The 15,968-nt window shown below is 50.8% G+C and overlaps 1 protein-coding gene across 2 annotated transcripts in view; it reads right to left on the bottom strand.

Moving 5' to 3' along the window:
- Positions 1 to 15,968, bottom strand: part of CARS1 (cysteinyl-tRNA synthetase 1) — a 47,687-nt gene that overhangs the window by 17,188 nt on the left and 14,531 nt on the right. For both annotated transcript variants that reach the window (XM_059932306.1, XM_059932305.1), the window contains 5 exons: positions 15,533 to 15,631; positions 14,537 to 14,686; positions 3,798 to 3,938; positions 3,517 to 3,605; positions 1,811 to 1,932 (listed from right to left, as the gene is read on the bottom strand). In XM_059932306.1, the coding sequence (XP_059788289.1) occupies positions 1,811 to 1,932; positions 3,517 to 3,605; positions 3,798 to 3,938; positions 14,537 to 14,686; positions 15,533 to 15,631 (601 nt within the window). The remainder of the gene's footprint in view (positions 1 to 1,810; positions 1,933 to 3,516; positions 3,606 to 3,797; positions 3,939 to 14,536; positions 14,687 to 15,532; positions 15,632 to 15,968) is intronic.

Genomic DNA, 15,968 nt, shown 5'->3' with positions numbered 1-15,968 from the left:
GATGGTCACGCTGTTAAACTAACTCGGTTTGTCTTTCCTCCATGTTTGTGTCGTCCTGTTTTAGGTTCTGGTATCTCTTTAGAACAGAGCCCTTGAGGTGAAGATACCTGATCAAAACGTATGAACATCGTACAGTCATACGTGACGGCATTGTAACCTGTATAGTGAAGCTGCCTTTGTGTCCTGACAAAGACTCCTGAATCTGTCTAAGGCCTGAAGTCTGGGAAGACTCTGTCAGCAACCCAGGACTTCAGTTCAGTCCTGGACGGTGTCTCCTCCAACCGCAGCCTGGCAATTCACAGGTCTGCCTGGCCGCTGACCGTGCAAGGGCACACAGAAGTTTACCACCCACTAGACCCTCTACTTGTTTAATATCTTCTACAACGTCTAATACATCACATCTTTACAGCTAGCTGTCCATTTATCTTCACATTTTGAAAATCTGGACATAAGGCTGGTATATACTTATGCTCTAAGTATACCTAATGGAGAAATTTAAATAAGGACAGGGACTTCGCTGGTGGCGCAGTGGTTGAGAATCCGCCTGCCAATGCAGGGGACACGGGTTCAAGCCCTGGTCCGGGAAGATCCCACATGCCACAGAGCAACTAAGCCCGTGCGCCACAACTACTGAGCCCGTGCGCCACAACTACTGAAGCCCACGTGCCTAGACCCCGTGCTCCGCAACAAGAGAAGCCACCACACCGCAACAAAAAACAGTCCCTGCTCGCTGCAACTAGAGAAAGCCCACGTGCAGCAACAAAGACCCAAAACAGTCAAAGAAAAAAAAAAAAAAAAAAGGAACATCCTTCATCTTAAAAAATAAATAAATAGATAAATGTAAGGATGATAAAATGTGAAAACTGTACCCGTGGTTAAAAAAAAAAAAAAAAAAAGATGAACATTTTTATGGCCAAAGTGCCTCCCAGAAACGCTGGTGGATAAACAGCGTGTGTCCGGCAGTGTGAGAGCAGCCCCTGCACTGCTCCCCCCGGTTCCCTGAGGGGGTGAAAGTAAACACTTATGAAACAAGGAGAATCCCGCCTGGTCCAGAAAAGGCACTGTCTCTGTTTATAATGTCTGGATCAAGATGGGCCTGGGGCTGTCGTTATACACGGTCACACTGGCTGCGCTGAGAACACAGCCGCTCTGAGCTGCTGCCTGAGCTTCTCACGGCAGGACAGCCCTGCCCACAGCCACAGTCTGGACTTCTAGATAAGGACCGGGCTTCAGACTCTGGCCACAAGTTCCCGCCTTCCTTTTCCCACAGCCGCCTTACAAGCAACAGCTGCTCGCTCCTGCCCTGGAATGGGGGACTGCCCTTCCCCGCCCAGTGCCCACCTCCGGCCCTACTCCTGGGATCGGTAAGTAAACAATCGTGTGTCTACTCCCTTTCTGGGTGTGCCGCACGCCTTCGACCAAAGCACCCTGGGGTTTTCCGTCCGCAGGCTCCCCGCTGCCCCGCGTGGGTGCGCGCGCCCTCGTTCAGCACCGTCTGACTCCTCTCCACACACCCGCCTGGGTGTCCAGCACAGCCCACCCGACCCTTGGGTGCTCCCCGTGCCGAGAGATCAGCGAAGTCCAACCCCATGGCCGAGGCCCCGAGGTCTGTACGCTTCTCAGGATGGCACTGCAGCCACTCACTCTTCTGTTTCTTACGTAATAATACATTTCAGGGGCTTAGTGTACAGAGCTCCTAGAATCCCTTTAAGGTGAGAACCCACGGTCCCTGTGAAGCGAGGTGAGCCCGACCGTGCTGGGTGGGGCCGCGGCTCCACTCGGCTCTGACCTCGAGCCGCTGGTCGTTTACCTTCCCCCTCCTGCAGGGCTTTCTGATCCCCGACGGCCGCGGGCACCAGCTTCCCGTAGCAGTGGCCCTCACTGTTGGCAAACTTCACCGTGTCGAAGTAGACGGACCCGTTTGAAACGTAGCTGGAAAACAAAGCCATCGGGGGAGTCGTGACGAGGTGCGCGCGGGCCGGCCCGGACACCCGCAGGCCGTTGGGGCATCTGCTCCAGCCGTGAGCCTCCCCTGGTTCGGCCACGCTGCAGGGCGGCCAGGAGGCTGTTCAAACAGAGCTGCCGTGTGGGCTGAGGGGCCGGGACAGGGACCCCACACTCCCCAACAGCCTGTCCCCCGGCCCCGCCCCTCACCTGGGTGTCACCACCCCGAGGGTCGCCCTTGCCTCTGTCTACACGCCACCACCTGCCCGGCCCGCCAGGCTCTGCCTCCTGGGAGCACGGCGATTACTGCAGGCCGGGATGCCCTGTCTCCTCTCGCCATGGCCCTGCCCATGTCACTCAGCTTGGCAGTCTGGAGTTGCGCCACGGTGACCATGTGACGTGGGGGGGGTGCAAGGAGCCGCTGTCCCTTCGTGAGAACCCACGGCCCGGTCCCTGTGCCGGGGACTTCCTGCTGCTCCAAGGCCCCCGCCCGCCTCACCTCGCACGAGGTGGGTGGCAGCTCTCCTGGGCGGGGGCCTGGCATCAGCACACAGACGCCTGGCCCCCGTCCACACGTCCACTTGCTGCCTGTTTCTGAAAACGCTGACTCAGAGACCTGAAAAGCATTCCACGCAGGCAGATGGCGAGGACGGTAACCTGGGGCCAAATCCCGGCCCGGCAAGGATAAAGCCCACCCGCCTTGGGACCCAACACGAGGAAGACTCTGAGTGCCCACACCATGCGGCCTGTGTCTCCAAAGACCTGGCGGTGCCCACGCACAACAGCATGCTGCTTTGGGTCCCTGGTGACGCGTGGCCTTAACTGGGAGCTTCCCAGTGGACCAGGGGCCAGGTGGTCCCTACAGCATCTCTCACTGTGGTCCCCAGGGCAGGTCATGGGCCCGGGCAGAGGTGCTGGCCAGCCCCTTGGGCGGGGGTGGCCCCAGGTCCTGGACTAGGCCCCAAGCTGTGTGACCAAACCTGCCGGGGGCTTCGGGGACAGCCTGGGTGTAGCCAGCACCACCCTCTTGCTTCCCCTTCCTGCCTGGAACAAAGACATGGCGCTAAAGAGTTGTTTGAACGGCTGCCACTACCAAGGAAAACCCAGAGGGTTCTCTTACAAAGCAACTGGGAAGCTGAGAACCAAGTGGCACAGAGGAAAGTGGCGGCCGATAAGGCGAGGTGACGGCTCAACCGTGTCCTCCAAACCCACGTGCTGGAGTCCCGACCCCCAGCACCTCGGAGTCTGACTGTATTTGCAAAGAGGGTCTTTACAGAGGGAATCAAGTTAAAATGAGGCCATTAGGGTGGGGTCCTAATCCAGGATGACCGGTGTCCTTATAAGAAGAGATCGGGACACAAAGGGAGGGACGAGTGGCACGTGTGCACGCACACAGGGACCCCCGGAGCCGCGCGCTGCGTGGTGCTTTGTGACGGGAGCCCCAGGGCGCCACCACCCTGAGCGGCAAAACCGTGCGCTTCCCTGCTCCTGGTCTGGAGCCAGAGGACGGCCGCTCTCCCTGGAACACCTTCCTGGAGTGCTGCACAGCCCTGAGCAGGGCCTCAAGCTCACCCGTAACCGTTGTCCACAATCTTCTGGACGAAGTCCACGATCTCCGGCACGTACTCACTAACGCGGGTTAGGACATCTGGAGGGAGGACCTGGGGGTGATGACAAAGTCCTGGCTCCAGAAGAGCGGCAGCACTGCTGGCGCCCAGGAGCCCCCCGCCCCCCACTCTCACCTTTAACTGAATTTACTTGCAAAAGGAAATGGTCTGGATCCCACAGGGCCTTGTGGTCATGGGGGATCCTCGGCCCAAGACAGCAAGGTCAAGACAGTCGGCGACACTTACGTTCAGGGCTTCCATGTCTTTGTGGAACTCCGCTTCCCAGAACTTGGGCAGTTTGGAGAAAATAGAATTGTCGCTCACTTCACTGCCATGCATGGAATCCAGCCAGTCGGAAAGCAGATCCTTTGCTTCTTCCAACAACACCTGAAGAAAAAGAAATAGAATATCCGCACACACATGTGCAAGTTTCACGGGCTCACAGCTGGTGCAGTCAATCTGTGTCAATCAAGGCCTCGGATGCACGGCCGCGGACCCAGACCCAGGAGACCACAGTGCTCCCGTGGATGGCCTGGCGGTTAAGAGGCCGGAGTGTTCAGAGCTCTGACCATGTCGCCGGAGGGTCAGGGTGGGCTTGGGGAGGTCCAGCGGTGCAGTGGGGCTGCCTGGGGCAGGGTGGGAGAGCACGTGGTGTGGTCACCCACAGCCTGGACACCTGAGTGCTCGAGGGGAGGTTCACAATGGGAGGCGGAGCCACGGTCCCGGTGGGAGGTCTCCAAGTCTACACCGCCCTGCCAGCCACATGCCATCGACCAAAGGTCCCATGCCTGAGCCCCGAAGGCCAAGGGGACCTGGAGCTCTGCCCTGGAGGAATCGAGTGTTTCTGCTCATTAACTGGAGCCGACAGAGACGTGGGAACAGGCAGGCGGTCTGCGGTCCACTGGCAGGGGCGGAGGCAAAGACCAAAGGGTGGAGGAAGAGGGCGCAGGGAACCTGGGCGTGGAAGCGATGGCAAGGGCACCCCCTGTGGCAGCTCCCAGACAGAACAGAGTCCCTCATGTGCCGCTGCGCTGGGGGGCCGCAGGGGAAACCTCCCAGGACCAGGCTGGTGCCCAGGGGCAGGGCCTGCCCCATGAGGAGGGGCAGAAAGCCCACCCCTGCCCTCGGGATCAACACAGATCATGACCAAGCAGAAGAATGAGATTCCAATCAAACAAACTTCTAGATAATTCTTGGGTTTCAAAACAAGAAATCAAAATGGAAATAAAAAAACGTTCAGAAGCAAATAATGTCAAAATACGTGGAAATAGCAAAAATGATACTTAGAGGAAAATTTATGGCCTCAAATGCTTAAACCAGAAAATGAGCTGAACTCCTAAGCCGCCACTCTGTCCCGACAATGAGTGAAAGGCTGTGCAACTACTCCTCTTAGATCCGTAAGGGAAAGAGGCCCAGGGCAATCTGCTGCCCCCAGAACTGGAGAGAGACGGGCAGGTAGAGAGAACCGCCACTTACCGGGGCAGAAAGTGCCTGGGACCCAGTGACGGGCAGGGAGGCCGGAATTGAAACTGACCACCCGCTGGAGGCTCGGTGTGGACGAGTCTGAGATCAAAACTCCAGGGCGACCCAGCCTTTGGGGCCCCACAAATTTGTGAGATTTACCTCTAGGAGCCCTATCGGTTACTCACAGTAAATACTGGAGAAAAATCCCCTCATGCTTCCGGCAGGGGGAGAGGAAAAGGAACTGCTCTGAAATATGACAAAGCATTCTGTTCATAACAAGGTTGCCCTCAGGAGGAACCAGCTAACCAGAACCTAAGCTGCTGGGGTTCTAGCAGAGCCTAACTGACCTGGGGGAGGAAAACGTCCATCTCCAGGCCCCTCCACACATCCTGTCCCACCTAAGGGGGAGGGGAGGAAAAGCCGAGAAACAGCTGTAATGTCCACAGTCCACGGGCACAGGCCACTGAAGGGCTGACAGCCACCACAGGACCACAGAGGGCGTCCTCCCCACACCACGCCACACGACTACTGACAGCAGCTCCTTCTACCCAGTACATCACGTACTAACTATCATGAAAAAAAATCACAAGGCGTACCGAAAGCCGAAACGCCACTTTTCTGAAAAGACAGAGAGAGCATCAGGACCAGACGTGGCAGGGATCCTGGGGTTATCAGACCAGGGATTTAAAACAACCATGACCGATACGCTAAGGGCCCTAGTGGGCAAAGCAGGCAGCACGCGAAACCAGGTGGGGAACGTAAGCAGAGAGACGGAAATCCCAAGACAGGACCAAATAGAGATGCTAGAGGTGAAAGCGCCTAAATGGAAATGCAGAACGTCTCTGATGGGCCTGACTGGACACGACTGAGGAAGAAGTCTCTGAGCTTGAGGAGATCTCAGTAGCAGCCTCCAAAACTGAAAACCAAAAAGCCTCTGTTCTCAGAGGCTGACAAAAAACAGAAGAGAGATCTTACTTGTCGCGACTAAGACTCGGCGCAGCCAAAATAAATACATAAATAAATAAGTAAATAAATATTAAAAAAAAGAACTGTAAGACAATATATTAAAAAAGAAAACCAGAACAGAGTATCCAGGGACTGTGGGACAACTACAAAAGGTGTAACATATGCACAACAGTAATACCTGGAGGAGGAGAGAAAGAAACAGAAGACATATTTGGAACAATGACTGAGAATTTCCCCAATTAATGTCAGACACCAAACCACAAATCCAGGAAGTGCAGAAAACTCCAAGCAAGATAAATGCCAGAAATACTATACCTTGGCATATCATTCTCAAAATGCAGAAAATAAAAGATAGAACGAAAATAACGTAGGTCAGAAACTCAGATCTACACAAAGAAGAGCGTCGAAAAAGAAATTAGTGATTCTTACCTTTTATTTATTTTTTTATTATTTTTTATAAATTTATTTATTGATTTATTTTTGGCTGCTTTGGGTCTTTGTTGCTAAGCGCGGGCTTTCTCTAGCTGCAGTGAGTGGGGGTTACTCTTTGTTGCGGTGCGTGGGCTTCTCATTGCGGTGGTTTCTCTTGTTGCGGAACACGGGCTCTAGGCACATGGGCTTCAGTAGTTGTGGCACGTGGGCTCAATAGTTGTGGTGCACGGGCTTAGTTGCTCTGTGGCATGTGGGATCTTCCCGGACCAGGGCTTGAACCCGTGTCCCCTGCATTGGCAGGCACATTCTTAACCATTGCGCCACCAGGGAAGTCCTACCAGGTTCGATCCCTGGTCTGGGAAGATCCCACATGCTGTGGAGCAACTAAGCCCGTGTGCCACAACTACTGAGCCTGCGCTCTAGAGCCCGCGAGCCACAACTACTGAGCCCACGCGCCACAACTACTGAAGCCCTCGTGCCTAGAGCCCGCGCACCGCAACGAAGAGTAGCCCCCACTCGCTGCAACTAGAGAAAGCCTGTGCGCAGCAACAAAGATCCAACGCAGCCAATAAACTTATTTTAATAAATAAAATCACAACCACAATACCCATTTAAAAAAAAAAGAAACATATATACTGAACCATAAAATCTGAAAAAGATATATATATATATATATATATATATATAAAACTGAATCACTTTGCTGTACACCTGAAGCTAACACAATACTGTAAATTAACTATAATTTAAAAAAAAAAATGGTTAGGGACTTCCCTGGTAATGCAGTGGTTAAGAATCCGCCTGACAATGCAGGGGATGTGGGTTCGATCCCTGGTCTGAGATCTCACATGCCGCAGAGCAACTAAGCCCGTGAGCCACAACTACTGAGTCTACACTCTAGAGCCTGAGAGCCACAACTACTGAGCCCACGCGCCACAAATACTGAAGCCCGCGCACTCTAGGGCCCACGTGCCACAACTACTGAGCCTGCGCGTCTAGAGCCCGTGCTCCGCAACAAGAGAAGCCACCGCAGTGACAAGCCCATGCACCACAGCCAAGAGGAGCCCCCACTCACTGCAACTAGAGAAAGCCCGCGCGCAGCAACGAAGACCCAATGCAGACAAAAAAATAGTGATAATAAAAATAAAGATAAATAAAGTTAGCTTGTTGCCAATTAAAAAAAAAATTCAAAGTAAGCAAAAGAAAGGATATAATAAAAAATTAAAGCAGAGGGACTTCCCTGGTGGTCCAGTGGTTAAGGCTCCGTGCTCCCAATGCAGGGGGCCCGTGTTCGACCCCTGGTCAGGGAACTAGATCTCACATGCGTGCCGCAACCAAGAGTTCGCGTGCACAACTAAGGAGCCCATGTGCTGCAACTAAGGAGCCAGAGAGCTGCAACCAAGGAGCCCTCGAACTGTAACTAAGGAGCCTGCCTGCTGCAACTAAGACCCAGCGCAACCACACAAATAAATAAATATTTTTTTAAAAAATTAAAGCAGAAACCAGGAAATTAATAGAGAAAATCAACAAAACCAAATGCTGGTTCTTTGAAAAGATCAATAAAATTGATAAGCCAAGCTAACCAAGAAAAAAAGAGGACACAAATACTAATATCAGAAATGAAAGAGGGGACATCACTACAGATCCCATGGAAGTTAAAAGAAGAATAAAGGAATATTATAAACAACTCTGTGCCCCTAAATTTGATAACCTGGATGAAGGGACCAATTCTTTGAAAGATGTAATCTGCCAAAACTCACACAACATGATAGAGAATCTGAATAAGCCGGTATCTATTAAAGAGATTATATCAATAATTAATAACTTTCCAAAATAGAAAGCACCAGGCCCAGATGGATTCACTGCTGAATTCTACCAACACTTAAGGAAGAAATTATACCAATTTTCTACAGTCTCTTTCACAGGACAGAAGCAAAGAGAATACTTCCCAGTTCCTTCTATGAGGACAGCATTACCCTAATACCTAAACCGGTCAAGGACATTCCAAGAAAACCACAGATCAATATCTCTCATGAGTACAGATGCAAAATCCTTAACAAAATATTACCACATTGAATCCACAAAAGTATAAAAAGAATTATATACCACAACCAAGTGAAATTTATCACGAGTATGTAAGGCTGGTTCTACTTTATAAAATCAATTAATGTAAATCATCACATCAACAGACTAAAAAAGAAAAATCACAAGGTCATACCAATAGATGCAGAAAGAGCATCTGACAAAATGCAACATCCATTCATGATAAAAACTCTCAGTAAATGAATAGAGGGGAACTTCCTCAACTTAATAAACAAACAAACAAAAAACAGCTACAAAAAGCCTACAGCTAACATCAGACTTAATGGTGAGAAATCGGAAGCTTTCCCACTAAGATGAGTTATAATGCAAGCATGTCCCCTCTCACCAGTCCTTTCCAACATCATGCTGGAAGTCCTTGCTAATGCAATAAAGCAAGAAAAGGGTGAAAAAAGAGGATTATACAGGATTATAAGCCCATCATAAATTGAAAATATCATTAAGCTGAAAATGCATTTAATACACCTAATCTACCCAACATCATAGCTTAGCCTAGCCTACCTTAAATGTGCTCAGAATACATTAGTCTACAGTTGGAAAAAAATCATCTAACACCAATCCTATTTTATAATTAAGTGTTCAAATATCTCATGTAATGTATTGAATACTGTTCTGAAAGTGAAAACCAAAATGGTTGTCTGGGCACAGAGTAATCGTAAGTGTGTCCGTTGTTTACCCTGGCGATCTGAGGCTCACTGCTGGTGCCCTGCTTCCCGAGAGAGGACTGGACTGCATATCTCTAGCCCAGGAGAAGGTCAAAATTCAAAGTATGGTTTCTACTGACTGTTTATTGCTTTTGCACCATCGTAAAGCCAAAATATCCTAAGTCAAATTGTCAGAGGTCGGGGACCGTCTGTATATTGACTGGGAAAGAAGACAAAACTATAGGCCAGGAAATAAGAAGTGGAATTTGAAATTAAAACCACAATACCATTTGCATCAGCATCCGAAATGAAATACTCACATGTATGTCTTACAAAATACATACAAGATCTACATGAGGAAAACTACAAAACTCTGATGGAAGAAATGGAGAGACATTTCATGTCTGGGGATAGGAAGGTTTAATACTGTCAAGGTGTCAGTTCCTCCCAACTTGATTTGTAGATTCGATTCAACCCTAATCAAAATCCTATCGAGTTATTTTATGGATATTGACAAACTGATTCTAAAGTGTACATGGAGGGACTTCCCTGGTGGTCCAGTGGCTAAGACTCCACGCTCCCAATGCAGGGGGCCTGGGTTTGATTCCTGGCTGGGGAACTAGATCCCGCATGCATGCTGCAACTAAAAGATCACACATGCCGCGTCAAAGACCTGGCGCAGCCAAATAAATAAATGAATAAATAGATAAATATTAAAAAAAAAAAAGTGTACATGGAGAGGAGGCAAAAGACCCAGAATAGCCAACACAATATTGAAGGAGAAGAATGAAGGTGGAGGACTGACACTCCCCGACTTCAAGACTTAACTGTAAAGCTACCGTAATCAAGACAGTGTGGTGTTAGTGAAAGAACAGACAAACAGAGCAATGGAACAGAACAGAGCCCAGAAACAGACTCATATAAATACAGCCAACTGTTCTTTGACAAAGGAGCAAAGGAGCAAAAACAGTTTCCAACAAACTGTGCTTAACAACTGGGCATCACATGCAAAAACCATGAATCTAGACCAAGACCTTACGCACTTCAAAAAAAAAAAAGACTCCAAATGGAACACAGACCTAAATGTAAAATGCAAAACTACAACACTCCCAGAAGATAACACAGGAAAAAACCTAGATGACCTTGGCTTTGGCAATGACTTCTTCCACACAATACCAAATGCATGATCCATGAAAGAAAAGAATTGATAAGCTGGACTTTATCACCATTAAAAATTTCTGCTCTGGGAAAGACACTGTCAGGAGAATGAAAAGACAAGCCACATACCGGAAGAAAATATTTGCAAAAGACACATCTGATAAAGGACTGTTATCCAAAATATACATAGAACTCTCAAATCTCAACAATAAGAAAACAACCTGATTAAAAAAAGGTCCAAAGACATTAACAGACACCTCACCAAAGAAGACACAAAGATGGCAAATAAATATCAAGAGATGCTCCACATCGTGTGTCATCAGGGAAATGCAAATTAAAACAACGAGATACTCCATACCTTACTTCAATGGCCAAAGTCTGGAACACTGGTAACACCAAAGGCCAGTGAGGATCTGGAGCAACAGGAACTCTCATCCACCACTGGTGGGAATGGAAAATGGTGCAGCCACTTTGGGGGACAGTTTGTCGGTTTCTTCAAAAATTAAACCTATTCTCACCACATGATCCAGCAGTTATGCTCCTTGGTATTTACCCAAAAGAGGTGAAAACTTATGTCCACACAAAAACCTGCACATGGATGTTTACAGAAGCTTTATGCCTAATTGCTAAAACGTGGAAGCAGCCAAGATGCCCTTCAGTGGGTGAGTGCGTAAATACGCTGTGGTCCATCCAGACAATGAACTCACCTTCAGTGCTACAGAGAAATGAGCTATCAGGCCATGAAAAGACACGGAGGAACCTTAAATTCACATTACTAAGTGAAAGAAGCCAATCTGAGCAGGGCACGTACTGCATGATTCCAGCTCTGTGATATTCAGAAAAGGCAAAACTATGAAGACAGTAAAAGGATCAGTGGTTACCAGGTGTTGGGGTGAAGGAGGGACGAACAGGTGAAGCACAGAGGATTTTTAGGGCAGGGAAACTACTGTGTGTAAGACTCTAAGGGCAGATACGTATCACTATACATTTGTCCACACCCACAGAATGCACAACACCAAGACAGAACCCTAATGTAAACTGTTGTGTGGGTGATGACAATGTGTCAGTGTAGGTTCACCAGTTGTAACAAACATACCGCTCTGGGGGGGATGCTGACAGTGGGCGTGGCTCTGTGTGTATGGGGGTGGGGTGGGGCGTACACGGGAAACCTCTGTTTTGCTGTGAACCTGAAACTGCTCTAAAATAATAAACTCTTTAAAAAATTCTTTTTGTGAAATAGAAAGAGAGAATAGAGAGGATCAACACATTCAAATGTGGAGCTCTGAAATGATCCTTCAATATATAATATTTAAGGGCTTCCCTGGTGGCGCAGTGGTTAAGAATCTGCCTGCCAGCGCAGGGGACACGGGTTCGAGCCCTGGTCCTGGAAAATCCCACATGCCGCGAAGCAACTAAGCCCGTGCGCCACAACTACTGAGCCTGTGCTCTAGAGCCCGAGAGCCACAACTACTTTGCCCATGTGCCACAACTACGAAGCCTGCGTGCCTAGAACCCGTGAAGATAATGAGAAGCCTGTGCACGGCGATGAAGAGTAGCCCCCTCTCGCCGCAACTAGAGAAAGCCCACTCATAGCAACAAAGACCCAACTCAGCCATACATACATACATACATACTTACATACATACATACATACATAAATAAAACCCCAGCAGTGTCTTGTATGGGACTCGACAAGCAAGGAGCATTCAAAACATACCTGGAGGGACTTCCCTGCCGGTCCAGCGGTAAAGAATCCGCCTTACAATGCAGGGGATGCGGGTTCGATCCCTGGTCAGGGAACTAAGATCCCACATGCCACAGGGCAACTAAGCCCGCGAGCCACAACTACTGAGCCCACACACTCTGGAGGCAGCGCGCCACAACTAGAGAGAGAAAACCAGCACGCCACAGCTAGAGAAGCCCGCGTGCGGCAACAAAAGATCCCGCGTGCTGCAACTAAGACCCGACGCAGCCAAAAATAAATTAAATCAATCAATCAATCTTAAAAAAAAAAAAAAAAACAAAACCATACCTGGAGAACAAAAACAAGGTGAGGCTTCCTACCTCTCCAGGCATCAGTGACAGACGCGGTGAGACTCACACAGGGTGGATACCTGACCTATGGAACAGAACTGAGACACGACACACGACAGAGGGGCTGAGGAAAGGGGGGCCGCCCATATTTTTGCGGGGGAGAGGGGATTGGATCTCTACCCACACGACTTACAAAAACTAATTCTGGGGGGTCAAAGACTTAAATGTGAACTGTACAACTTTACAATCCTCGGAAGAAAATACTGGGGAATATATTCACGTTTCAGGGCAAGAAAGATTTCTTAAGACACAAAAATGCCAAGTATAAAAGGGAAAACTGATAAAGTTGAATACATTAAAACTAGGCTCTGTTATTAAAAGGAAGTGAAAAGAAGGGTCACAAATTAGGAGAAGGTGCTTGCAACACATTTAAATGAGAATGGATTAGTGTCTGGGGAAAACCTAAGGATGCTTACAAACCAGTAAGAAGACAAACAGCCCAGTGGAAAACGGGGCAGAAGATGCATGTTCAGAATTACAGCCAGCAAGTGAACATGTGAAAAGATACTCAGTCTCAGGAGAGGCTGGAGAAATGCAAATTCAAACCACAGTAATTACCACTTTACAATATACGTTCCATTGATAAAAAGGAACGAATTCAGCAACACAAAGTGCTGGTGTATAGGCAAATTAACAGAACACTGGAAGCATGTTAGTAGGAGGATACATTTACACGTAAGACATCTGGTCCATAAGACGTTTGGTCCACACCAAAAAGTCTTTGAAGTGTGGTCCTATCTAAAACCATTTGGCATGGACCAGATATAACCATGGACGTTTTGGATGGGACCAAATTTCAAGGACCTCTTGGCATGGACCAAATGTCCTGCAAAGTCAGGAAAATAGAAAAGCACAGGGGTTGACAAGGATGTGAAAACACTGGAACCCCTGTGCTCTATGGAAAACAGCACGGCAGTGCCTCAGAATATTAAAAGTTGAGTTGGCGTACAACCTGCTTTTGGGGGTATACTCACAAAAGAATTAAAAGCAGGGACTCGAACAGATACTTGCACACCCATGTTTATAGCAGCATGATTCACAACAGACAATGCAAACGTTCATCAAAGGATGACAGGACACACAAAATGTGGTCCACCCACATCACGGAACAGTACTCAGTCTTAAGAAGAGAGAACATTCTGACACAGGCTACAACGTGGATGAACCTTGAGGACAGTTTGCTGAGTGAAATAAGCCAGTCACAAAAGGACAAACACTGTGTGATCCCACTTGTGTGAGGTCCCTGGAGGAGCCAGATTCACGGGGGCGGAAAGCAGACGGTGGGGCCCGGGCTGGGGGAGGGGAGGGGAGTGAGTGTTTCATGGGGACAGAGCGTCCGTTTCGGAAGATGAAAAAACTTCTGGAGATGGACGGTGGTGTTGTCTACGCAACAATGTGAATGTACTTAAAAACGGTTAAGCTGGTAAACTGTACGTTATGCACATTTTACCACAGTTTTAATAGAAAGGACCTTACTGGAATCGTTGGGAAGAGAATTCCCAGCATCACTGTTGGTAACACGGAAACGTAACGAGCTTCCCAGGAGAAGAAATCAACGGCTGGGCCCGAGGCATCCACTGCAGGGAGGGCGGGACCTCGTGTGGCCCGTCTCAGAAGCACGCCCGCGGGAAAGCCCTGGTCCCCAAGACCCCGTGCGCCTGACTCCTCCCGAAGCTCAGGACAAGCACACCAAGCATCCTACCCCGCGAGGCCCCAGAAGACGGGGGCCCTGCAGGCGGGCACCCCCTTACACATCCGCGCCGCCCTCGGCCGCAGCCTCCCTGGCTGCGTCCTTCCCGCGGTTCTGCAGGCGGCCAGCAGGGGGCGCCGGCGCAGAGGAGACGGGCCGTCGGGCCCGGAGGAAGGCCGGGCACCCTGAGCCCTCAGGGGCCGGAGGCCGCCGCGGGGAAGGCTCAAGCCCAGCGGGGCCCCGCGGCCCCGGAGCTCAGGCCCACCGGCATCTCTCGCTCCGCCTGCCCCGGGTGCTGCCCGTGCCCACGCTGGCTAGAGTCCCCGGCGAGGGTCGGAAGCACCTTGAGGAGCCCGCTCCGCCCCGAGAGCACCTGCTGTTTCCCGGAAGGCAGGGGGGCAAAGGCGAGGGGCCGGCGGGACCCACCTCAGCCTCACCTGCACGCGGCCGTCCAGCTCCTCCCCCGCCAGGCCGCGCCGCGCCGGCTCCTCCAGCGGCTCCGCCGCCAGCCGCACCGCGCGCTCCAGGCGCTCCAGCATCTGCCGCTTGTCGGGATCCGAGGTCTCGCGTAACTTCGCTGAAAATGGCTGCGAGCGTGAGGAGAGGCCACAGCTGTTACGCCCGCTCAGCAGTGCCCCGTGTCCCCAGGTGTCTCCACGCACGAGGGGCCAGTTCTGCCCACTGCCCGTGGCGACCCAGAGGTCTGTGTGCGCGGAGTGTCGGCCCAAGCTGTCCTGCGCTGCCTCGTCTCTCTGAGTGAGCGGGGCGTGGCAGCGTCCCAAGGCCGTGCCCCGGACACGCGGGTGTCACCTGGGGACTCACCGCCGCCACCACCACGAAGGCGCCACCGCCCAGTGGGCCCGCCTCTTCCGCCTAGAGGATTGCTAAGCCCTAATTTTATTCCTACGTTTTTCTTCCAGAGATAAAACATCAAAAGCACAACAGCGATCATTACTGCAATTACTAAAGATAACAATTATGAAAAAGAAGAAAATGCCTTTTCCTGACCTCACTGTATGACACCATCATTTGTAATACTGTTTATTCAAAACAAAAATATTAAATTGTAAAGCATTTCTTCAAATAATTCCAGAACTTTCCAGCACCACCCATTTGAGAAGCTTAGCACAGCTTCTGCGTCCCGGTCACACCCGTGTCATTTGCTTGTGAGCTCCACGTGGAAGATTCACAAGTCGGCGCAGGTCGCCCTGACCGGTTCTGAGGTTCTCCCGTAAGCGGCAGCAACGGTCACCCACCACCCCCCCCCCCGCCCCGCCCATGTGCGTCTGTCCTGGCGGCTTTCCCCGTGGGCCAGGGGAGCACCGCGACCGAGACGTCATGAGCCTACAAGTTGTGAAGCGCGCTGAGGACAGCCCCTGCGCTCGGGACAGGGATGTGGGGACGTAGGGACCCAGGAGCGGCAGGGGGCCCACCTGCAGGGCGGCGTTCACGTCCTCCAGGAGCTGTGCTGCCTGGGGCTGCTTCTCCCGGTACTGCTCAAACAAGTAGTTCTGCCGGGCCCTCTTGATGATCTGGGAGCAGAGGAGGGAAATGGGGGTCAGCTCGGCACCTGCCGGGTCCCCGTGCAGAGCGCCGGGCGGGGCCCGAACTCACACCCACACACACCGCCCCGCCAACGACGCCGGGACTGTCTGAACATGCTGAGCCAGGCCCGGCCTCCCGGCAGAGCCAGACACTATAGCACGCGCCTTCCCTGGAGCACCGGCTGTTATTAACATTTCCCCAGGTTTCCCAACAGCATCCAAACAGCTGAATACAGGACAACATCATCTGCATAAACCGTGATACAAGTCCCGGAGGGGATTCAAACAGCACGTGTTGGGCTGAGGGCACTCAAGCCAATGTTAC

The sequence above is a fragment of the Balaenoptera ricei genome, chromosome 8, assembly GCF_028023285.1.
Source record: "Balaenoptera ricei isolate mBalRic1 chromosome 8, mBalRic1.hap2, whole genome shotgun sequence".
NCBI classification, from domain to species: domain Eukaryota; kingdom Metazoa; phylum Chordata; class Mammalia; order Artiodactyla; family Balaenopteridae; genus Balaenoptera; species Balaenoptera ricei.
This window is presented reverse-complemented; position numbering and strand designations above follow the sequence as displayed.